At 48.1% G+C, this 24,949-nt stretch overlaps 3 protein-coding genes across 3 annotated transcripts; 2 read left to right on the top strand and 1 right to left on the bottom strand.

Moving 5' to 3' along the window:
* Positions 1–1,174: 1,174 nt before the first annotated feature.
* On the bottom strand, positions 1,175–5,428 carry PtA15_14A172 (uncharacterized protein; the record flags this gene model as incomplete). The annotated part of the gene is made up of 13 exons (XM_053162861.1): positions 1,175–1,331; positions 1,404–1,660; positions 1,736–1,783; positions 1,872–2,132; positions 2,197–2,615; positions 2,720–2,777; positions 2,858–2,974; positions 3,043–3,297; positions 3,368–3,506; positions 3,564–3,693; positions 3,770–3,900; positions 3,975–4,187; positions 4,263–5,428. The coding sequence occupies 13 exons, from the start codon at positions 5,426–5,428 to the stop codon at positions 1,175–1,177; spliced, it is 3,351 nt and encodes a 1,116-aa protein (XP_053026845.1).
* A 231-nt stretch (positions 5,429–5,659) lies between these two features.
* On the top strand, positions 5,660–7,979 carry PtA15_14A173 (uncharacterized protein; the record flags this gene model as incomplete). Its single annotated transcript, XM_053162862.1, has 3 exons — positions 5,660–5,774; positions 7,676–7,755; positions 7,863–7,979. The coding sequence occupies 3 exons, from the start codon at positions 5,660–5,662 to the stop codon at positions 7,977–7,979; spliced, it is 312 nt and encodes a 103-aa protein (XP_053026846.1).
* Positions 7,980–8,022: 43 nt separating this feature from the next.
* Positions 8,023–8,686, top strand: PtA15_14A174 (uncharacterized protein; the record flags this gene model as incomplete). The annotated part of the gene is made up of 4 exons (XM_053162863.1): positions 8,023–8,045; positions 8,123–8,238; positions 8,312–8,509; positions 8,667–8,686. The coding sequence occupies 4 exons, from the start codon at positions 8,023–8,025 to the stop codon at positions 8,684–8,686; spliced, it is 357 nt and encodes a 118-aa protein (XP_053026847.1).
* Between the last annotated feature and the right edge of the window lie 16,263 nt (positions 8,687–24,949).

The following is a 24,949-nucleotide window of genomic DNA, read 5'->3' on the forward strand; positions in this document are numbered from 1 at the left end:
AATGTTTTGAATGGCTGGTATGCATCACCAGACAGGGAGATATTTTCAGGTAGGTCACTTTCCACTTCCAAATAACTTGTTGTTTCACTTTGAACTGATAGATTGGTTTGTATTGGGATCCCCTTTTAATTTAAATGAAACATCTTTGAAAGTTATGGAACCCAGAAAACAAAAACTTTTCTCATTTTGTTCAGTGAAACAGATTTTCAAAAGATACTGGAAATTACCTAAAATCTCAATGCATCGATCTTTAAAAAACTGGATATATTTTTTCCATGATTATATTTTCAAAGATAATAGCATTTACCATCTATTGGAAAACATTTCATCCAGCTCAAAAGATTATGAGCTTCAAGAGCTGAAAAAAGATCTGCAGGATTTATCTAAAATTTTTGAAACTTATGGAGAGATAGATCCGGGGGAAGAGTTTCCAAATGAAATATCAGTTGTATTTCAAGTTATCAGATTTTTCAAGGAGAACTATCCTTCCTCGGCAGAGTTACTCTTGGAAAGCACAGAAGCATTTGACAAGAAATATTTTCTGATGTATGAAAGCAGTCAATTCCATGGAAAATTAGATAACATCCAAATCTATTTAAGAGTCAAATTTGGTCAGAATAATTCGCCTCCCTTTGTTTTTGACTTCATTCCCCGCAGCACAAAAGGATCATCAATGAAACCAATTGATGAATTGAAACAAATCTCAAAAAGGCTTGACCAGATTTTCTCAGAACACAAACAATCCCTTCATGATATCCTTGATGGTGAACAAAAAAATAGATATTGTGATCACAATAAAATAAAAGGAAGGGTTGATTCTCTGAAATTTCACATAAGTAACTTGCAATCTTTCTACCAGTTTAGATCATAAATCTATGAAAATAAAATCCCTTCAGAATGATGAATTTGGTGTTTGGATAGTTCTTTCTGAGTGTGTGTTTGGTTTTTGCAGCATTGTTTTTCTCTTTCTTTCTCAACATTTATTTTGTCTTTTAGGCTCCATTTGGACACCCCAATCTTGGCTATAAATCGTGCCACTTATAACCGGGGGTGCTCGGGGTGTATAGCACCTGATTTACTAGATTACAAGGCGGCTACGCCGCTGCACTTTCAGATGCATACCACTTAAGTACCGAGCAAAAGTCCAGGTCGAATTGCTTTGACCATGGATACATCACTCTGAACCAGTCGACAAACACAGCGAAGAGAGCAGGATTTGTGCGCGAGAAAGAAGCTCGAGATCGGGTGCACAGCCTGACGAATGCTTGTCGTTTCCTGAGGCAGAGGAAGAAGAAGACAGAGAGAGTAAAAGGTCCTTGATGACCGAGGCCCTACGACGCCAAGACAAACGCGTTCTGGTTAGGCAGACATGCGGACATGAGATTCGGAGATGAGATATGTACCTATGGGCCAGATTCTTCCGGCCGACAGACTCTTCCAAGGTCTTTGATTTTCGACGGGCCCGATGCAGGACAGGTGACGGAAGACCGGCGAGACGGGCAACATGGATCCCGTGACTCTTGGTCGCTAACCCGGCCGCCAGCTTGTAAAGAAACGTGATCTGCCCCCCGTCCCCTTCCCCTTCTTCTTCGTCTTCTGTTTTCGAGCCAACTTGGCATTCTAGGAACTTCATGTGGTAGCTTTTCACCCTTTCAGGATACTTAAGATGAATTGAAATCATCGGATCAAAGAAAGTAAGCTTCGTGGCTGGATTCAAGAAGAGTTTGGGTTTTACCTTGATTGCAATCTCATTCAATTGGGGATAATGGGTGATGAAGATAGTCTGCAAAGAGCCCGCCAAGAAAAAAAAAATTAAAGGGGGGGAGAGTAAGAGGTAGAGATCGAGAGTGAATGGTCAAGAGAGGACGAACAAAGCAGCGGATGGAGGAGGCGAGATGGTCAAGGACAGCATTAGCAATAGCGAGACCGTCATAAGTGCTAGTGCCGTAGCCGAGCTCGTCGATGATGACCAAGGAGCGCGGAGTGGCCATCCGGAGGATCTTTGCCGCCTCGTTCATCTCGACCATGAACGCGCTCCGGCCCTGGGCGAGCTCCTCCGACATACCCATCCGGGTGTAACAGCCGTCAAAGAGCCCGATCGTCGCGCGTTCGGCGGGCACATAGCTGCCCATCTGGAGCCCACAGGAGAATCCATTCAGTCTCTCGCAAGCCAGCCCTCTCAAAAGGGCCACTCACTTGGGCTAAAAGGACGATGCATCCGATCATCTTGGCGGTCACCGACTTCCCGCCCATATTGTTCCCAGTCAAGATCATCGTCGAGAGGCCGTTAGGAGCGAATTCGCAGTTATTGGGGACGAGCGGATTATCGATGATCTGTTCGACGATAGGGTGGCGTCCGTTGGAGATTTCGATGGCGGGATGTGGGACGATGCGCGGTCTGGAGTACCTGTTCTCGGCGGCCACGGTGGCCAGACTGAGCAGACAATCCGCCAGGCCGAGCTTGTTCACCGCATCCCTCAGCACGTCGTGCGCTTCCCCCATCGAGCCCAGGAAGGCCTCGAAATATCCCCGACTCGCACGCACTATCAGGTCCCGATACTTGTCCCGCTCGGCCAACAATCGTGTGGCTTCCGCCGTCCGGAACCGTTGCACTGCTGCAACGTCCTTGCCCCCAAGTCATCCATCTTGCGTCAGTACTTAAATCATCCGATTCGCAGTTCAACATTACTACTCTTCACAGTTCAACCTTACTACTCACCACGTGTGCTGCCGTATTTCATCCAATTCTCCGGCACCCGGTCCACTTGTTGGTGACGCTACAGAGACAACCACCGCACACCAATTCTCGCGGGAGAATTAGCGCCAGTCAATCAAAGCCTTTGAGAAACAGACCCACCACCTCGATCAGCATCTCCTCTGATCCAACAGTGATATATTCGAGCTTCGGGTTCTCGAGCGTGACCCGACAGGCTTGCAAATGTTCGGCGCATTCGGCCTCGATGCAAGAGAGACACTAGGGGGAGAGGGGCACGAAACGGATGAGCAAGGCGTTTCTGGGAGACGAAGGAGAGCCGGACGGACGTCTTTAAGGTCGGTCAGTTCGGGATAGAGCTCCTCGGCGTTGACGAACATGTCCTCGTACTCGCCCTTGAGGATCGCCTTGGAATTCAGCTCGGAGCGGTACTCCATTGTCTGCTCTCGCGCCGCCGAGAAGCCTGCAAAGATCTCCTGCAACAGACGCGAGCCGAAAATTGCCTTCCCCGTTGACCCGCTCCCAAACGTCGCCGTTAGCTCGACCATCACCTCGAGAAATCTCAGTAACTCTTTCTCCGTACACTGCCTCCCCCCAAGAATTTTAGTCATCACGGTGGACAGCCTGGTGATGACGGAAAGCCTCAGGCCTCACCTTTCCATACTGGATTCTGACCAGGGTTTTCTCTAGATCAGGAAGTCTCATCCCCAACAGCCGTCGCATCTTGATCAAGATTGGATGACTTTGACTGGCAATCAATTCCTCAACCGCGTCTGCACGTTCTTTCAGCATGCTACAGTTCATAGAGTGTTAACCTTGTGCGCTTCAATCTACCCAATCTTGTGCTTACTTTTGGTCGACTAATGGTTTGCCTATCCATTGCTTGAGCATCCGTTTTCCCATTGCGGTTTTCGTGCGGTCAAGGACCCAGAATAAGGAGCCTCTCTCCGTCCGATCCGTCGAGTTTTCAAAAATCTCCACTACAGTTTTTTTCCCGTTGGTAAATAAAATCGTGCCGCAGGAAACGGAATATGAGAGATGGGAGAAGATACGGACGATTTTTGAGCGTGTTGGCATCGAGGATCATGTAGCTTTGGCTCGAAAACGATCTGAATTGTCCGGGTTGACGAAAGATGGACTCGAGCTGATAAGACTTCATATGAACAATCAAGCCGGCCAATGCGATCCTACGAAAGCCGAAATTCAACATGAAAACCTAGTTGTTTTTTGGTGCAAAGAGAGAAAAATAGAGGGGAGTTACAGAACGCCGTCAGGAAGCTCAACAATGTGATGGAGGAACTCGGGCTCGGCCGAGTCTCCCTCGCTGGCCTCATCCTGTGATGATGGCCTTGAGACTCGCGGTTTGCGCTTGACAGGTTGGCAGAACCGGGAGACCAACTGGTAAGCGGCCTGGGGCGTATAGTCTTGGTCGGTGGATTCGAGGCGGGGCTTGACGGTAGATCTGGCCAAGGGGCTGAGAAGATGGGCGGCGATTCTGAGCGCTCTGGGGTGCGGGGCTGGGGGGGGAGGGAGGGAGGAGGGGACATACTTCTTGATGATCCAGTTGATGAGCTTCTCGCTGGGGCCATCCAGGCCGCTCAGGGGCACGAGGATTTCGACGGGTCTGAAGTAGGACATCCGGGTCTCGAGCATCGAGCGGATGGGGTCGTCAGCCCAGGAGTCCCAGACGATCTCCCCGGTCTGGGGACAGATGGCGGCCATGCTCAGCTGGGTTTTCGGCTGCGTGTCCTGCGCGTTTCGGCCGCTGGTCGGGGGGGAGGATGCATGGAAGCTGACGATCCAGTTCTGGACCAGGCCGGGCTCGGCGGCGGCGGCGGCGGCCGCAAACCCCTGGCTCGGGTCGCTCTCCGTCCACGTCGAGAGCGAGTAGACTCCGGCCAAGTGCCGCGAAAACACCCGGCCCTTCGCGCCCTTCACGCCCACCAACTCCGGGTTCCGTAGCGCACGCGTCTCCGACTGCACGAAGAGGCCGACCTTGTGTCCGGCCATGATCATCCGACTCAGATGCACATGCAGACTCGTCTTGGGGAAAAACGCCGTCTCGCGCCCCGGGATGGCTAGATGTCCGATCGAAAGCACTTGGGATGCCAGCACCGCATCTGGCCCAAACAGTCGAATCTGGAAGTAGATTTTGTGGTGAGCATGTGTGTTTTGATAGGCTGCCATCTGGATGGTGCTGACCTTGTATCCGACCTCCATGAAGATCACCAATTTGGGGTACTGCTTCTTGAACTCCGCCCATTGCTGTTCCAGCTGGGTCGATTTCACAGCCTGTGGATTTTTCTGCTTCTTCGTCTTCTTTTGTGGCGACAGTTCCCGATCTTCCTCGCCCTCATCATCCTCGTCCTCGTCCAGCGAGTCCTTGGCGGTTGCGTGTCCCGCAGGGTTTCCTGCCTTGTGTTTCTTCTGCTCGACCCCTGGCTCCCACATGCTCTGTGGCTGTTCCCATTTGACGGCGGTGGATGCTGCTCTGGCAGCCGCAATCTTGGCTTGCAAGGCCCTGGCCTGTTCGGACGAGGATGCTGCTTGGCGTTGTTCTGTTGCTTTTGTGTTTAGGAATTGGGCCAGTCGGGAGGCGGTCGACAGTCGCTTGTGCTTCTCGGCCTCGTGGGGGTGGTGGTCCTGCTTGAGTTTCTTTTTCGCTGGGGGTGCGTCTGGGTGCTGCTTGGCTGGGAAGAATCGGGAGGGAAGCATGCTGGCGAGTGGCGGAGGACTGCAGCCGCTGGCCTCGGCACACGCACACACACAACCACCCACACACAACCACCCACACACACCCACTCAGCATAATAGTCCTCAGCAACCCTGTCTGAATACACAACGCAGAGGAGCAACTCTACGGCCAACGACGGACGCGCTGATGATGGTCTGGCGATCGGTTACTAGCTCGGGACGGAGGATCGGGCGCTGCACACAAGGAAAGGGATGTCCAGCCGCAACAATCAGACCCACCGGCCTGTCGCGACCGATCATTCGGGCGATGTCGAGGACGGCGATAACCGAGGAGCCAACGCAGGAGCGGAGGAAGCTGCTGGCGAAGGCAAGCGAGCGGCCGACGACGGGCTCGAGCGACCCGGAAGCCTTCCGGCAGCTGATGCGCCGGCTCAGCTACCCGGTGACCGTCGTGACTGTCGAGCTGGACGGCGCACAGCTACACGGTGCAACGGTCTCCTCGTTCAGCTCGGTCGCACTCGAGCCCCAGCCGCTGGTCTCCCTCGCACTCCGTCGGCCCTCCCGACTTGCAGCCCATCTCGACCGCACCCCTCGCCAGCCGTTCTCCGTCTTCCTCCTCACCCACCACCCCCTCGCCATCGACCTCGCCGGCCTCTTCTCCCGCCCCAAGGACCGCATCCCTGCCGCCGCCTTCGCCTCTCTCGAACAGGCTTGTTTCGCCAGGCTCGATTGCCGAGTCCTCACCTCCCTCCACCTCTCTGACCTCACAGAACACAGCGAACTTGCTCTTCCTCCTCCTCGTCAGTTCGGAAGCACTCTGTTCATCGGACAAGTCCTCCAATCCACTTGGTCAACTACAAACATTAATCAACAGTCCCCTCTCATGTACCATAACCGATCCTACACTACTATCAAAAATGACGAATGAACACTCGCATACTTCAATCCACTTGATAATCCTGTACCCATCATCATTCTAACATAGAACTCATTCTTGTCTATTCCTCCCACCCACATTACACGCAGACACAATCCAAGCAATCTTAGAAATCTCGGTGTATGTGGGCGAATCAACCCGACACGATTCGAGGTGAAGAGGACGAGGGCCGCAGGAGAGAGAAGCAAATTACTAGGTGTTTTACATATACTGTGAGATTTACAGGTTGACAAAGCCAGATTGAAAACAAAAGATGGAGATGAACATAACAAAATGGAGAACAGAATCAACTGCATTGGCTTTTCATATCAGTGCAGCGGATGCCAATGATGGGTGCCGTAGAGCAGGCGAAGCGGGTACGCGTGCACGTGCATTTGCCGGTGGGAGAGCCTTTCGGCTTGCCGTCCACCACCTCGGTGACGCCTCCATTGCTGTCAAGGACTGCTACAAATTTGGTTTTTCCGACAGAGTCGCTACTCAGAGTGTTCGAACAATCGATGGGTTTTAGTCACAGTCGAAGGTAAATACATCATCAGTCCTTGTACTTGACCGTCTCTTGGGCATCATTGAGCCATCCAAAGGAAATCATTCGTGCTCACGTTTGTGTAATTGGTAAAAGAATTTGAACAACTGAAATATGTATTGCTTATTAGAAATGAAACTACACCACGGACGCACTTCCTTGCATCTTTTCCGAACGCCGTTCGAAGTGAAGGAAAATTAACGAAAAAACTTCGATGTGGCCCCACTCGAGGGGATTTCGAATACTCCTCAATTTTTTTCCCAAGAATCGGGAAATAATTTGAGGAATAATCGAGTGAAAACTCAATCCGGCAAATATCCGGAATATCCGCGGGAGTTGCCGGATAAACACCGGTGAAAACCTTATTCAACTGCCATTCGAATAACATTTGATTACCCTCCGAAGGGTTTTTGAAGTCTATTCGAATTAATTTTGATTTGTATCGCGATATTCGAACACAATTCGAACAACGCCAGCGATATTTGAACACAAATCGAACAACGCCGACGTGTCATATCTCCCCTCAGACATCGCCTCCCTGAACAAAAATTGTGAACTCAGCCTCCCAGCCACCTCCAACCACCTCATTCCCCTGATAACCATAAACAACGCAAAAACCTTGATCAAGGGTCTCGCCAGATACCCTACACGCTCAATCAGCTTGATCAATGTTAAATCCTTGTATCTGAACATCAGGCTCCCCGGTCTTGTTGACTCTGTTTGCCGTGTCAATTCTCTAATCTCTCCAAGCTCCGACGACTCCATCCAAACTCATGCTTTGGCGACGCCATCATTTTGCGACACCCAGTTGTCGGGAGCTCCCAAAACGCTGCCAACGTCTCTCCCGTTCCGATCATCAATGCAGGTGAAGGGGAACACCCCACACAGGTGAGCTTACTGGTCGCTTAATTCCTCGGCATCAGCGCCTTTCCTCTGCCGTCACACTGAACCAAGCGTAACTCACCTTATCATTGCTTTTTTGTGACCAATCTCAGGCCTTCTTAGACGTTCACAAGATCTGTTGTAAGCATGCCATTGTCCTCCATCCTCTCCCAAGGAATGCTGAGATTGATGCCGAGGTTGACCTAGACCCTCTCAAAGTAGCCTATTAAATAATTATTCCAACGTCTCTCACTCCGTTGGGCATTTTCATGCATGTTGGGTGACTTCTGTCTCATGTGAGTGCTTGCTTTCCCTCCCACACCCACCTTCCTTCGGCTTTGCTCATGATCATCCTGCCCCTTTCGCCCGACAGATGCGGTGAGATGATTGATGGACAGGGATTTGATGGCAGCGCTTATTGCTCTGCGGAATGCAAATATCACCAACATATTATGTCCGAGTCAGACTGGTGCGACCTCAGCTTGGAAGGTCAGTCCAAGGAAATGCCCCGCTTGAAGATGCTGTATACTAACTCTGAAATGGGGGTTTGTCATTGATCCAGGTTGGTTGACCACGGTTTTGTTGGCCCAGACAAGTCCGTGGAATTTGCAGAAACTGCAAGCGTCTGGAAGACTAGCAATCCTCTGTTTGGGCCCGCCGGCTTGCAAGCTGCTGTTACCATTGGATCTGGGCGAGCAGTCATTAGGGGCAAAGGCAGTGGCCGAGCAATACCTCGAGAACCGGCCGCAGGATCAGGAAGGTGAGGCGGAGGAGAGGGGGGCATTAATGAGTCCATTCAAAATGACCACCCCACTAACCCGCAACCAAATTCATGTTTTTCTTCTAAAGAACACCACAACACGGAGCAAATTCCATGCATATTTTTTCAATCCTGATCTGCAATAATATTACAATAGTGCCCCTTGTAGGGCTCTGAGCCATTTGGATGCTAGCGAGGTAAACAATGAAATTGCGGAGGGGGATCAATTGCCCCGGTCTGCTTCCCAGTCAGTTTGAATTCATTTTGAACTGAGTAGCTTTACGAGGTACATTCGAATTTCAATCGAGTTTGCTTCGATTGAAATTCAAAGGTATCCCAAAGTCAACATTCAAATAGAAATCGAACTCCGCGAGTTCGATTTCTATTTGAATGTATTTCGAATATTTCTTACACAAACTTTGCGTTGTATTCAAAGTCTCCACCCAAAGAATATTCAAAGTCATGGGCACATCGTATTACATCCGATGGGCGTTTGAAAGGACTTCGAAAACTCAGTTCGAACTCACTTGGTCAACTAGTTTGACGAAGTTGGCGACGTCCCCTCTTGCTGGCGGGGAGTTCGAACATCTTTCGATTGAACTTCGGAAGGCTTTCGATCTTTTGCGTCCGTGGTGTACAAATGCTTAAGAGCTAAACATTAATAGTGCAAAACTATTTATACCTGAAAGCAGATCAAGTACTGCCTGAGCTGTGGGGCTGAGTGGGGTTGTTCTTGGTTGGACAAGGGAGAAGGGCTTTGAGAGAATGGTTTGCACAGAGATCGAAGTGCGTGAGACGAGCCTGCATGACCGGCACCAGTCCTCGCAGATTCAGCTTCCGTTTCCTCTTTCTTTTTTCTGTCTGTCTGTTTCTACTCACGGGTATGTCCCTGCTATCTTAGTAGCTTGAGTTTATCCTGACGAAATAGGTTCGCTGAATCTGAAGCTGCTTAACAAACATGGTTTGTCTAAGTCAGCTTGCTGTCTTTTTATTTTCTGTCTGTTTGATGCAAATATCCACTGGGCTTACACGTAGCTGTCGCTTCCGTGATCCTGTTGAGCAGGTCTGGGTTGAGCTTGGATCCGAGAGGTTCCGCGAGTGATCTTTAACAAAAGAAGGTTCAGTCAGTCTCAGGGTGAGATCTGCTTTCGCCTGAGCTCGGGTACGTACCGAGCTTAACTAAGCCTCTCCGAGGAGGCGCGAAGCGTCTCCGAAGGAGAGACTAATGTCCCATATTTGGCCTGAGAGCATCCGCATCCGTTGCTAAGTTAGTGGATGACTTCCCGTCGTTGTTTAGAGAGCTCTACACGGCGGACGCAAAACTCCAAAGTATCTCCAAAAGTATTTCGGAGAGCCTCCAAAGTACCCGCCAGCAGCAGCGGACGGTTGGCACTTGGTCAAAATATCTGACGAAGTTCCTCCAAAGTAAGATTTCAATGGAACTTTGAATGTCCTTTGGAGAGCCTTCGGAGGAAAACCTTCCTCCAAAGTCTCTCCAAAGGACATTTGAACTTCCTTCGGCAGGCCTTCGGAAAAACTTTGAAGTATTGCTACTTTGAAGCCCCTTTGAATGCTGACTTTGAAGAGGCTTCGAATGGATTTGAACAGGCCTTCGAAGGCACTTGGGAAATCCTTCAAAGGTCATTCGAAGTGCATCCTGATGGGCCGCTCCAATCGGGCTCCATTTGAATAGAATGCTCTGGGATCGGGCCGCCCCTCACAATTTGGTTGGTTTGCTTGCATCCTGGTGATGCACACACCAGCGGAGAGTGTATATGTAATAGGTTCTGATTTCAGGGGATTATCAGCTATTCATTTGTATATACATGCTTCAATAAAAGTAGAGGTGATGAAGAATTGATAAGAGAAAGAGGGGGAAAGAGAGAGACTAGAAGTAAAGTATTACTGCTTCCAAAAACATCCTTCAGCCTCAGTGCTAACAATCTTTAAGACCTTCCGAATCTCTTTGGGTTGCTTCCCTTGGATCATGTTGGCAAACGAATTGCAGCTGACATCCCTACAATCAAGAAGGGAGGGAGAATCACCATTGGATGCCGACCGGTTATGTTGCAAAAGAAGTGGACTAACAGTAAAGGCTTGATGTCCAAGTAGTTCGCAGCCAAGATGATCTCAAAAAGTTTGGTATCCCAATTGCTGATTTCAGTAGCTCGTTTCCGAGCGTCATTGGGATCCTTGGTGGAGGGCTAGGGATCCTTTTTATGGTGCTCGCACCATTCAATGACTTTCTTCAGCACACTGGCTGAGAAGTTGGGCAGTGAGATCGAGTTGTCGGACTCTCCAGCATCTGTTGTTTTATTTTTTTGAAGAAAGAGCCTAGTGAGTTGCAGTTGAATCAAGTCAAGCAAAGATAAGAGGAATGAATGAGCAATTGACCTTCAATCATGGTCTTGCTCAGAACACTCCTGATCGCAACCTCCTGGTCAATGGTAAACTGCTTGCCATCAGATCTGGGGAGAAAGAGAAGTCAGACGATCGGACAAGGAACCAATTATTATGAATGAGCTTGCCTCTGTGCGACACATTGTTAGATAAAGGCTGTGACTTGTCGTGGGGAGAGTGTGAGGGTGGCAAAGAAGTGAAGAGGGGCTGGCGGTGGTTCAGGTGGTGATGTGGTTGTGTTTGACTGCATGATTCCGATGGAGTCGGATAAAATTGTCACCCCTGCGGACTGTCGTTCGAAGGGCCTCCAAAGGGGAGGGGATGGCGTTCGAAGGGCCTGCCTCCAAAGGCCCTCCAAAAAATAATTGGAGGGGAGGGCTCCGCCTCCAAACATCCTTCAAAGGGGATGACATTTGACGGGCCTCCGAAGGCCCTCCGAAAAATAATTGGAGGGGAGGGCTCCGCCTCCGAAGATCCTTCAAAGGGGATGCCATTCGAAGGGCCTCCGAAGGCCCTCCGAAAAATAATTGGAGGGGAGGGCTCCACCTCCAAACATCCTTTGAAAGGGATGACATTCGACGGGCCTCCGAAGGCCCTCCAAAAAATAATCGGAGGGGAGGGCTCCGCCTCCGAAGATCCTTCAAAGGGGATGCCATTCGAAGGGCCTCCGAAGGCCCTCCAAATAATATTGGGAGGGGAGGGTCCTTCCTCCGAATGGACTTCGGAGTAAGAGTGAGATGTCAGATAATAAGGTTTTATCCGGTCCAACCCGGTGGTCGGACGGATATTTCTGTCACCTTCGAATGTCATTCAAAGTTTTTGCCCCACCTTTGGAAAATCTTTGGATTTTCTTCAAAGATCATCCAAAGGACCGCGACTTTGGAGGTCCTCCAAATGAAAACCCTCACTTCAAAGGTTTTTTGGAAAAAAACCTTAAAAGTGCGTCCGCCGTGTAGATGCCCCTCTAAATCCTAAATTAAGACAGCTTTCAAAAACTCAACCAGTCCACATTAAGTTAATGAACTGTAGGGTTAGGAAAACATTTTCCTTTTTGTCAAAAATTAAGAATTTGGGTTTGTAAATTGAGATCTGGGAGGCTCCCAGACTCGACGGGAAGTCCTCCAGTCTGGACTAACTAGCTCGGATTACGGTTGGAGTAGGCTAATCCGAGTGGCCGACCGCATCAATGTAGATTGGGAGGTCCAAGGCTGTTGGAGATTATGTGATTAGGTGCCTGTATGGTATGTGTTTGGCACCTAAACACATAGAGTTCATGCCCTTGAGCATGATGCATATGCATTTTAGAGGTTAGTCCGAGGACTAGTGGGGGCTAGATTTATACCCCACTAGCTCCAAACCAAGCTCCGGGTCAAGCTGATCCCCGGTTGATCCAGCCCGATGCGGTTGCAGGGTCGAACTAAGTGCCCTAATCCGGGCTAACTTAGCGCCCGGTGCGGATGGTCTGAGGCTGACAGGTTTTTTCAATGAAAATGTGTGATTTTGCGTTTACAACTCTCCTACAACTTGGTATCACCTCATCATCCAAATCCCAGTTGGCCATGTCTAGCCCTTGATCTCAGCTGTCTTGTACATGTTTTTTCAAGTAAATTCATCAAGAACTGGCCGCTCAGCAGCCATTCTTGTAAGGACATTTTCTGAGCAATGTGACAGACCCGCCGGGCCATTTGCAGGTCAAGTACAGACACTTTCTCACGGTTTCAGCCTTGCAAGGCCTCGCAAGCCATGCTTTTACAACAATTTTTTTTCAAGGGATGGGGGTAGGTGTTGTGTTAAACACACCAGAATATGTAGAAAGAAAACCTGATTCTAATGATGCCAGAGGCTGTGAAGAAATCCGATGGGTATACGGTGATATGGGGGATATAAGGAATTTTTAGATGTTTGGCTGGGCAGCCTCAGGCCAAATATCGGACATTAGGCACAAGTCCCTCCCGCAAGCGGGAGGGTGCTTGCGCCCCGTGAGCACAGGGAGGGACTTGTGTTAAGTTCAGGTACGTACAAGGTTTGGAATCTTGTTTGTTCTGTTTGCTGGGCTTTGACCGTTAAGGTTCTCGCTGATGCTGCTTGCGTAATCAACGGAGCAATATACTTTAGCTGTCTGTGCCTGGGTTAGGTCTTGGTCTGGGTTGCGAAAGGGCTTACCTTTCTTTGCAACTGGATCTGGGTCTTGGCTTAGCTGGGCTAGCTTTTTTGCTGGTTGCTGCGGGTCCTCCGCTGTATTCCTACAGCCTCGCATGCTTCTAGTCACAAGATTAGAAGTAACCTTGGAGATTTGGATGACACCAATTTGCGCAAGAGACCAGCGGATTACTGATCTTCCTAGGACCTTGGTGAGGAAGTCGGCTGTGTTGGCGGTGGTTTTGACGTAGCAGAGCTTGATGAGGTGAAAGTGGATAAGCTCCCTGACAAAGTGTAGTTGAATATCCATGTGTTTCGTCCGGAATCCGTTCTGGGAGGTTTCACTGTTGGCGAGATCAATAGCTCCTTTCTTGTCAACCAATACTTTGATGTTCTCAACTTTTTCCTGCAGCTCTATCTCCTTGATCAGGCTTGCAAACCAAGCTAAATCTCTGCCAAGATCTGATAAGGCCTTGTATTCAGCCTCCGCGGTAGAGAGCAAGACCGTGGGCTGTTTTGTTGACTTCCAGTTGAGGAGGTGGGACCCGACTGACACTACAAAGCCCGTGGTGGAGCGGCGGGTGTCCGGGCAGTTGCCCCAGTCGGCGTTGGAGTACGCTTTCAGTTTGGCCGAGTCTAGTCGCTTAAATGTCAGGCCTACGTTACTTGTGCCGGACAGATATCTGAAGAACTGGACTGCAGCTTGGTAATGCTTGATTCCGGGGCTTTCCAGGTGCTGCAAGAGTTGGCTGACAGCAAATGAGATGAGTAATTGCAGAGAAGCTGCTTTCCCAGTTGGAGCGTAGGTGATGTTGAAGTGCTGGCCGTGGATTTGTCTGAAGCCCTGCGCACAAATGCGCGCCTTGAACTCGATCACCTCGTTCTGTGCGCCCAGTTTTTGATGATATGCCCATATTGACGGTATGGGCTCATCTGAAGCCAGCCGCTGCCGCACAGTCCAAACATGGTGCTTGATCATGTTGGCAATCTCCTTTTGCTCTGCTTGCGTCCAGCTGTTGCGGTCCCTTCCGCTCATCGCTTGCCGATGGGTCTTTGGGTCAATCTCGATCTCAATGAGAAAGGCTTGCCTCTGCCTCTTGCCCGTCACTATGTTGCTTGGGTTTATTCCACTGGAGATCTCCTTTGGTGGTGGCGCTGTTGTCCAGGCGTATCCGGGCCAAGTTTTTGATTCCGAGGAGGCTTGATCTTCCCCTATGATTGCTGCTGCGGCAGGTGCGGGAGAGCTAGAAGCGCAAAGCTCTTGAGTGATTCTTGATATGTCTCTCTCTTCCTCTTCGAAGTCCTCCTCAGCCGGGGGTAGGTCAAGCTCTCCTGGTAGCGATATCTCCTCGCTAAACGGCAAAGGATTGTTGGATTTGAATGTGGGCATGCTGTCCATGGTCACAGATGTGTGGCTCTTGTTGAGGGCTGGGCAAACAGGAAACTGGGCCTTGTCAAAGTGCATGTGCTTTGCGGTGATGATCGCTTTGTCCTTGAACCAATAAATCCTGTAGGACAAGTAATTGTTCTTGTATCCCAGAAGCGCTCCTTCCCAAGAGATTGAGGCGAACTTGGTTTTGCGCTTAGGCTTTGGTTTGACAACCCAGGCGCAGCAGCTGAACAGCCGGAGGAAGTTGACGTTTGGCTTCATTTTGAACATCAGCTCTAGCGGACTCGTCTTTCCTTTTGCGAGCGATGGGAGACAATTTTTTGTCGCCGTGGCTGTCTGGACCGCTTCAGCCCACCATTTGGGGGCCAGGTTTGCTTGCATTAGAAGGCATCTGGTCATATCAATGATAGTCCGGTTCGCCCGCTCGGCCATCCCATTGTTTTGCGGTGTGTACGGCGGAGCCATGTTGTGCTGGATCCCTTTGCTCTTGAGGTGATCGCTTAGTGACCCATTAACAAACTCGCCTCCGCCATCAGAAATGAGCTTCTTCATTGGGCGTCCAGTCTGCTTTTTGAAGAACGTCTGCAAGTCAATTATGGCCTTGCTAGCAAGGCTGAAACGCTGCGCTGCGCTACAAAAAAGCGATCTTTTAGCGCAGCGCAGCGGGGAACCGCTGCGCGGTCAGCCCAAAAAGCGGTAGCGCAGCGCCAGTCCCGCTGCGCTACCGCTGAAAATAGCGGGGGCCCGCTTTTTCCCCAACTCAAAAAGCGGTAGCGCAGCGGACGGGGCCGCTCCTTTCAGCGCCGCGCAGCGGCCACCAAAACAGCTGCGCTTTTTTGGCTGGCAGTGGGGGAGCGCTACGCGGCCAGGTCAAAAAGCGGTAGCGCAGCGATGGTTCCGCTGCGCTACCGCTGAAAGTAGCGGGTCCCCGCTTCTTGCCAGACCCAAAAAGCGGTAGCGCAGCAGGCGGGGCCGCTACTTTCAGCGCAGCGCAGCGGCCACCAAATCCGCTGCGCTTCACGCTGCGCTGCGCTTTTTGAAGCGCAGCGGTTTCACCCTTGTTGCTAGCTTGGCTTTTCTCCTTGAGGATCACTGTGTGGATGTAACCAGTAAATTGGTCGACCAGAGTTAGGAAATATCAAGCTCCGCCGTTTGTTGGCGGTGAAATAGGCCCGACCAGATCGCCATGGACTACACTTAGTGGTGCGTTGGCGCCCTTGAAGGTTCCGTTGCATGGCAGCCTAGTGAGCTTGCCTTGCATGCAGGCTGCGCATGAGTGAGTCTTCACCATGCTGATATGGTCTGGGACCGCCTGGGAGATTCTTCCTGAGCTAGCGTGGCCCAACCTATTGTGCCACTTTTGAAACTCCGAGATGGGTGGCGACACCATGGTGTTCAAGATGACTTCTTTGCTGACGACCGGTGTGGCCCCCACAATTTCAAGCAAGTTGTTGCCAACATCGACTTGGAACGGCTCCAAATTGTCCATCTTCACCTCAAAAATACTGTTTTTCTCGCTGATTGTGGCTTGACGGTTCAGGAGCTGGATCATGGAAACCAGATTTTGGGTGAGGTTTGGCACTTAGAGCGCCTCTGTGAGTGTCAACTTTGCTCCTGAGGGTAGCTGTAGATGTGCAGTTCCTTGTGCGACTGCAATGAGCTCCGATTTTCCGCTGCCAGTGACAATGCTGATGTGCGCTGGGGTTGTGGCCAAGAAGTAGCGAAGCAAGTTCAACATATGGCTACTTGCTCCCAAGTCTAGAATGGTCAAGAGCTGGTTTTCCGAGGTCATCGTGTTATAGGTGAACGACGGCTTGACGATGGCGGTGTGATGAGCCTCCTCCTTGTATTCTTTGGCCGTGGTGTGGTAGGACTTGCACATTTTCTTGTGCGGTTGGTTCTGCTCTTTGAGGGGCCTGTCTTTTGGACGTGAGTTGGGGTTGATTGTCCAGCAATCAGCTTCTACATGGGTGGTGGCTAAAGGGTTGTGTTTCCCGTTGCTGCATCTAATCCCAGACGGTGTGCCTGGTTTTCCTTGCCTGTAGCTTGCGCCGGTAGCCAGTGCGGTTTACAATGACTGTTCCGAGTCCTCTACAAACTTGCGCTTAGTGGCGGTCTTGTGGCGGCCGATATCCCGTAGTTTAGCAATGATCTCTTTTGGTTTGGCAAGGGCTTTTAGGTCTGCAAAAAGCGCCTGCATGAGCATTGGACAATGCTTGGTGATTTTTCCTACAATGCCCCATCCAACTAGCTTGTCCGGGACTTTGAGGCCAAGGGAGCTGAATTCTGCCAGGCTCTCTTCCATCTCCGCAATGTAGGTATTCATATCCTTGTTGTACTGGATATTGATCCATTTCACCAGGGGAGATATGTTCCCACTCCCCAGGGAGTGCCAGAGCTGAATTTTATGTGAGTTTTGGTAGGATGTGAGCCTGATGTGGATTAGTAACTCATCCCCAAAATAGTAAATTGGATGGAGAAGTTAGTGAAAAGTCAGTCACAATTGATTTGGAAGTCAACACAATGTTGTGTAGAATTCTTTTGTTTTCTATGTACAACTGTAGGAAGAAATATGATGAAATGATATTTCACCAAAGTCCAACTCATCAATTGCTCCTGTCTACTGATTTTTAAGTATAGCAAAGCAAAATTCCCATTCTCAAAAGTAATTCTTCCAAAAAAATGGGTTTCTTGTAATTCACATTATATGCCCTGATGTACAAAATTAAACTAAAAGTCAACTTGGTATTATTGGCTTTAGATTTTTGGAATGTGGTAATGTTGCAGTCATTGAAATTGAAACCCATTTTCTTGGAAATGTGGGAATTAATTTGAATTTGGCTGATAAAAATGACAACAAACTGTTTTAATAGGGTGAAAGTCTGAGTTAAGTCAAGGTTGGATTGCGGTGCCAATTCACTTTGGCCATATATCCTGTCCTCCTCACGAAAATGATCTAGTGAATTTTGTATTTTTTTGCTTTTCAAAATTCTCATGTGCACATGCAAGTTAACCTTTTTTCACTTTGCTAATAGTCACCCTGATGTACGCGCGTACATTGAGGTGGAAATATCACAGGATGGGCCTTTCACAGCCACATGAAAAGTAACAAATTTGTTTTGAGACACCAATTGTCCCCCTGATGTACGCGAGTACATGAGGGGGAAAAAATCACAGGCTGGGCCTTTCACATCTCCATGGAAAGGACACACTGGTCATGGAGCCAAGAAAGGACTATATTCTGGATGAGTTCTGGATGAATTATAGATGAGTTCTGGATGATTTTTTGGCAAGTTATGGTTTATTTCAGGATGATTTCCAACTGATTTCCACGCTGACTTCCAGTCTTGTTCATACCTATTCACTATTGCTTTACCAAAGGCCTCCAGCACAGTTATGGAAAAAAATTACGGTAAGGCACTCCCTGGGGAGTGGGAACATATCTCCCCTGGTGTTTATTCCACACTTGGAATACCAACAGGAGGGAGTCGGACTCGGAGGCGTAGATGGTCTTAATGTCTGACCAGATTGCAAACGGGTCCTGCTTGTTTTTGTTGTTTATCACACTTGTGAAGATGGCGTTGGAGATAGCCTCGCTTAGAATGCTACAGGTACGTAGCGCTTGTTGGAGTTCTTCTTTGTTGGGTTCCTTGGGGAGAGGTTCCTCAATGTATGTCTCAAGCCATCTTGGACGTAGGTGCATTTTAATTTTTCTCTCCCACAGCGGGAAGTGGTTTGTCTAAGTCAGCTTGCTGTCTTTTTCTTTTCTATCTGTTTGATAGAAATATCCACTGGGCTTACACGTAGCTGTTGCTTCCGTGATCCTATCGAGCAAGTCTGGGTTGAGCTTGGATCCGAGACATTCTGCAAGTGATCTTTAACAAAAAAAGGTTCAGTCAGTCTCAGGGTGAGATCTGCTTTCGCCTGAGCTTGGGTACGTACAAGGTTTGGAATCTTGTTTGTTCTGTTTGCTGGGCTTTGACCGTTGAGGTTCTTGCTGATGCTGCTTGCGTAATCAACGGAGCAATATACTTTAGCTGTCTGTGCCTGGGTTAGGTCTTGGTCTTGGTTGCAAAAGGGCTTACCTTTCTTTGCAACTGGGTCTGGGTCTTGGCTTAGCCAGGCTAGCTTTTTTGCTGGTTGCTGCGGGTCCTCCGCTGTATTCCTAAAATTGGGACCGGCCAAGACTACCATGTCAACAACTACCAAGCACGAAACCATCAAGAGGATAGCGCGTGCAAGCATTGTGGTACCTATTTAATAGGTATAAACCAACATAAGTTCTCACGTGACTGGAGCATAAGATAAGCACAAAAATTTGATCACCTTGGACTTAATCTGGGTAAGCTTAGCAGGACTATCTAGGTATATTTCTTTGTGGAGTGAAGAATGATGTGGTGCACAGCTTCTTGGTAAACAGTGTATGAGATGGGTTGAGTGGGAAGAAAGAAGCAGCTGATCTGGAAGGCTTTTTATATAGACGCCTTCCTCACCAACCTTCTCCGTCCACAGTGTTGAAAACACTGGGTCGCTATGCTATTTCAACGCTACGTGTTAGCGTAGCGGCAAAAAGCGCCCATCTATTTTGCATAGCGTTAGCGCGCTGTTAGCGCCGCTACGCTGCGCTAATTTTCAGCGGCGCTAACAGCGCGCCAATTCTTTGTTAGCGTTAGCGCGCCGCTACAGTCGCTACGCTACGCTGCGCTGCGCTACAGCGCTTTTAGCGGAAAAAGCCCTTTTTTCCCGCTAAAGGCGCTGTAGCGCAGCGTAGCGCGCGCTCTTTTGCGCCCTGCATGTGTAGTGTTAGCGCAATTGCGCGCATCTGCGCTAACGCTGTGAGAACTCCTTTGGGACGGGTGGCAGTTCTGCGAGGGGGAAATACCAGTTATAATATTTCAAAGATGTAAGAAGCTATTACAACTGTTACGGGTGGTTTGAAAGACCTGCCCCTCTATGATACTACACAAGAGCTATCACAACAAATTTATTTATTGTTGTGGCAAAACTAATGATAGAGAAAACTATGTGCAGCAGTCTCTTATCAGACCTAGATCAAACTTGAATTCAGCGGAAAGTGGATTTTGTATGGGAAATGGAGTTAGAGTGGTTTTACAGCAGCCTTGAGTCAGATAATGGAAATGAGTCTTTAACGTAAGATATGTTTTATATGGTTTTATATGTTTGTGATATGAAAGGTGGAGATAAACTGATACAAAACTTGTGAGAGAACTGATGTTATATGTGAACTATTCAAAGTGTCTTTGCCCTCTTCCTTAACCTTCAGTTAAGAGCACAATGGGTTAAGATCACTCTGACTTGTTAAGAGCACAAGTGGGTGATGCTTGCTACTTGACTACTTAGAACTACTCTGAGGCATGAAAGATGTTGATGGGCAACTTGATTGAGATCACACTACTGGATTTTATGTGGATGTGACTAGTAACTCTGAGTGAGATGTGTGTTCTGGTTAGGATTGCCTGAGTGGCATGCCGAAAAACTGAGGAGGGAAAATCTCCTCCTTTTATAGTAAAATGTGAGGGATTTTTGCTGGTGGGGATCCTTGTGAGGGATTTTTGCTGGTGTGACCACCACACAGGTGTCCATGTGGTGATGGTATCCACGTGGTTGTGGTGGTGGTGTCCATATGGTACCCACGTGGTTGTGGTGTCCATGTGGTGTCCACGTGGTGGTGTCCATGGCGCCTACACAATTATGGAGGTGTCCACAGGTGGAGCCATGCTGTGGTACGTGGGTGGAGACAAACAACAACCCTGGAGGTGTCCACAGTTGGAACCATGCTGTGGTGCGTGGGTGGAGCCAAACAACAATCATTGAGTTGTCCACAGGTGGAACCATGCCATGGGAAGAGCCAAACCACGCCACTACATACACTACAAATATGTCCTTGAGTCTAATTCTATAATATGTACTATCAAAATACCTCTACAGTATGTAATTATGCTTATGAACACAGTATAATACTAGTAACTTTTGACTGAGTGCAGCTAGCCTAGTGGTTCCAGTGAGTGACTAGGGGTTATATGACCTGTAGAATCCAATTATGCAATAATACATCTAGAAATATGTCTCCTTCTCAATAGTAAACTGTGACTTTATGTGATTTGATACTTGAAACACATTTGGCACACCACATCCTCCCCCAACTTAATGCTGTCCGCAGCATCCCTGTGTTTCAAGTATCAAGAACATGAAAAAATCTCAACAAAAAAAACAGGAAGTACTAAAATCTATCATCACCTTCAAAGTTCCTAAGCATACTATGACCCATTTATCTCTGCCTTTATTGTTAGAATGAAACCATGCAACCCATTCCTAACTAGTAGCTAAATCCAACAACCTCAAAACAACTTGTAAATTTGCAGATACAACTAATTTAATAGCTATCCCCATTCTAACCAATACCTCTAATCTAAACTCTAAAGTAAACCATCTGGAAATTTGCTACTAGTTCTTGAATCCTGCATAATCTCTCTTCCATAATAAAGAAATCGATTCCTTTCCCATAGTGAAGGCCTTAGTTCCTCGCCATGATGCAGCTGGTACCTTCCACCTTCTGCCTTTATTTCCTCTTTTCATGCCACCTGTACAGTTGTATATGTATACACGAATCCATCACATAATCTATGTAACATTTCAGTATTCTGTATTGTTCAACAAATCTTCATCTTCTTCATCTTGTTCTATCTTGTCCTTGTCTTCATACAGTTCTCCTCTAGGGTAGAATTTCTTCACTTGATTTGCGGCGTACCTTCTTGCCAGTTTAGTTCCATCAAGCTCCTCGAGTTCATAAGGTCCATTTAATATCTGCTCCTTAACTCTATATGGTCCATTCCATCTGTTCTTAAACAGAAGTCCCCATTGATTTTCCAAGGCTTTATTATAAACCAGGACCAGATCCCCAGGTTTAAGTGGATCTCTCATACGATGTGCAAGCCTTCTGTCCCAGTACTTTACAGAATCTGCCCGCGCTTTTTCCAATGTTTCTTCTGCCTTCAGAATATTTTCATCCCGCTGAGCTAACTGTTCCGCTCTTATTCCCAACAAGTCTGCCGTGGATTTAATTTCTGTCCAATCTACACTGAGGTAGCTCTTAAGTTCCATGTCTACTGGCAAAACAGCTGGCTGTCCAAATTGTAGCTCAAATGGCGTGTATCCTGTAGTCCTCTTGGTTGATATCCTATCAGCTAAAGTTACTAAGGGCAGGTACTCTTTCCATTTCTTTCCGTCTTCCCCACACATTTTTATTAAAGCGTCCTTAATTTCTTTATGCCCTCGTTCTATCATTCCCTGCGCTTCTGGGTAATAGGGAGTCACAACTCTAAGCTTGATACCTGTTTTCTTCATGGCTAGTTGGAGTTCTTTCTTAAATTCTGCACCTCCATCCACTGTTACTTCTTTTGGGATTCCATATCGACAGACCCACTCGGATATAAACCATTCCGCAATAGTTTTTGATTTGAGATTTGTTAACCCCACCGTTTCTGCCCAACCGGAGAAGTCATCTCTTGCAATTATAATATACTTCCACTTCCCTGCCTTTACATGTACGGCATCCATGCTTACTCTTTGGAACAAAGTTGATGTAGCAGTAGACTTTCCTTCTTCCTTTGGCAGATCCTTGCTCCTCTTCTGACAAGCTTCACACGTTTGGACCCATTTTCTGGACACCTTCTTCATTCCTTCCCACCAAAATCTCTCTCTGACCCTTCTGTAAGTTTCAAGTACCCCTCGATGCCCCATGTCCTCGTGTAACGACCTAAGCACCTGAGCTTGGATATGTGGATTTGAGACCACCAATTGATTGTAGGGTATCCGCCTCCTTTTGAGTTGGCCCCCTTCCACAAAGAACATTGGAGACCTACGCTTGATTTTTATGAACTCTTTGTCTTCACAATTTTCAGGCCTCCTCCAACTCAACAGATAGTCCGCCATCTTCTGCCAGAAGGGTGTTTGCGTGTTGGATTCTATCCCTACCCCAAGGGTTGTTAGATTGACTTCCTTGGCTCCAAACCCAGGATGTGGTGTGACCCAAGTTTCCTCCTCGTCAAACTCTTTCAAGTCTTCATTTTCGTCTCTTGGCCTTCGTGACAGACTGTCTGGCATGGTGAATGTCTTTCCTGGCTTGTGTACCAAATCAAAAGAGAAAAGTTGAATAAATGCCACCCATCTCGTCATAGGTGCACTTGGAAGACTTGGAGTATTAATCATTTCAATTAGAGCCTTGGCGTCCACTTGTAACTCAAAATGTTGACCCCAAAGCATGGTCTGCAATTTCTTCAAAATTTTTGCAACCCCGCATAGCTCAAGTTTTGACTGTGAGTAATCAGATTCCACCCTAGAAAACCCTACCGACTCGTAGATTACTGGTCTATAAGCTTTCTCCTTGTCTTCTTGCATGAGCACTGCCCCAGCCGCAATATAACTGGAGTCCACGGCCAATGTTATTCTTCCCGCTCCTTCACCGTATTCCAAATTCTTGAGAACTATTTCCTCCCCAACAATCTTCTTTAACTCCTCGAAGGCCTGTTGGCATTTACAATCCCAGTAAAACTCTATGTCATCCCTAGTAAGTCTTCTAAGGGGAGAAGCTATAGATGAAAAGTTCCGGATGAACATCCTGACGTAGACACAAATGCCCAAGAAGCCCCGAATATCCTTTTTACTCTTAGGTGTTGGCCAACTTTGAATTTTATTGACCTTCTTAGCGGCCATTATTCTTCCTTCCTGAGAAACAACATGACCTACTATGTCCAAAGCAGGAACACAGCAAGCAAATTTTTCCCCTGATATGGTGAGCCCTGCCTCCTCTATTCTAAATAAGATTCTCTCCAAGGTTATTGCATATTCCCAAACAAATCTACGTATTCCCGGGTTCTCCTTCAATGTCTCATTGTTATATGTCGATACTGGTCCCTTAATTCCTCCGTCATCGATAAAGATTCCCACATGATCAGGTATTTCATCTTGTAGAATCCAAGTCATCTGGGCCTGGTAGACTGCCACTGAGTTTGTCGCACCCTGAGGAAGTCTGGTTAATTGTAGTCTTCCTAGAACTGTCTCAAATGTGGTCAGTGGTCTGGAGACAGGGTCAAGTTCCCGTTCATCATAACCACCCATTATATCTCCTAAGCCGTAACATGCCCTTCCAGAAAAGGATTCTACAAATTCTTCAATCTTGGGGGGTAGTCCGGCATCCTTGATTGTTACTTTATTCAAAGCTTGAAGATCGTGGACAATCCTCAGCTTCCCGTTGGACTTAGTCACACAAAACACGGGGCTAGAGTAGCTAGATGTGGATTGTTCATACAGTCCAGTATCTATCCTCTTTCGTACTAGCTTTATAAAGTCTGGTAAAATAGGTTTTGGGATCGGTATTGGCTTCTTTTGCCATGGCTCATGTGCTACAACTGGAATTTTGTATGGCTTGCCGTATGAATGATGTAGTAAGCCTCTTTCTTCCTCCCCAAACGCTACAGAGTTCTCCCTTAACACTATTACATTTTTTAATAAGTTCAATTCTTGCTCCCAAAGCCAATCAGGTGGCCCAAAATTCACTTCCTTCAACCTCTCATGTGTGATTCTTTTAGTAGGAACAAACTCAGGAGGATGGGGAGTAAGTGGCGTCTGGTACGGATTCCTTGATAAGGGTGGCCGCTGAAGAGGGGGGTTGATATCTTGTGGCATGGGATGATTAATTGGTCTAATTTTCTTGTCAACAGTTTTGTACTTTGCTGCTAACACTGATTTGGTCATTGTGTTGGATTCGAGAATTGTGAATTTATCAAGTCCTCTTAGAACTTGTCGCAGTTTAAGGTCATACAGGACCAAAACATTACTAAATAAAAATCCGGGATTTCCTAAGTTAACTCAGGTTATGCCTCTCCATCCTTGCCGTACCCTCACGCATACCCACGACTGGTATCCGCTGATTTGACTGTTGTCAATGCTGATCAGCTGGACTCCTGCTACATATGCTATGTCCGCGGATGATCTCCGAGAACACTTGTGTTCTTGCTGATGGACCTGCGTCCCTCCTACGGATTGGTAGCCCGCAGCTACTGTAAGTATGTACCCCCCCGCTCAAATGTTTTCATCTATCTTCGTTTACCGCCGCTTGAACTAAACCTTAAGCTGGCCCGCCTTGGATCCACCGCTGCAGGACTTGAATTGACCTCTATTTATTCCCCAAGAAGATCAAGGATCGTTGCTGATAATGGCCTCTGATGGCGAGTCGAGTACCACCGGCCTCAACTCAATCGCCAGGAATAAAGTGAGTGTGTTTGGTTTCCATTAGCCTTATGGATGCCTGCTGCTCGTATATTGTGGACAAGGTTTATTGGCGTCGTTTACCAGGAAGAATCCCTGGCCGGGCTGGTACCACCGTGGATGGATACGGACTCCTTCGTGGAGGTTGGTCCACCGTGCCGATCGGACACCCACAACCTCTCCATGGTGCATGGGTCCATACCAGGAAGAAACGACCGAGCTGG

The sequence above is a fragment of the Puccinia triticina genome, chromosome 14A, assembly GCF_026914185.1.
Source record: "Puccinia triticina chromosome 14A, complete sequence".
Lineage (NCBI taxonomy): Eukaryota > Fungi > Basidiomycota > Pucciniomycetes > Pucciniales > Pucciniaceae > Puccinia > Puccinia triticina.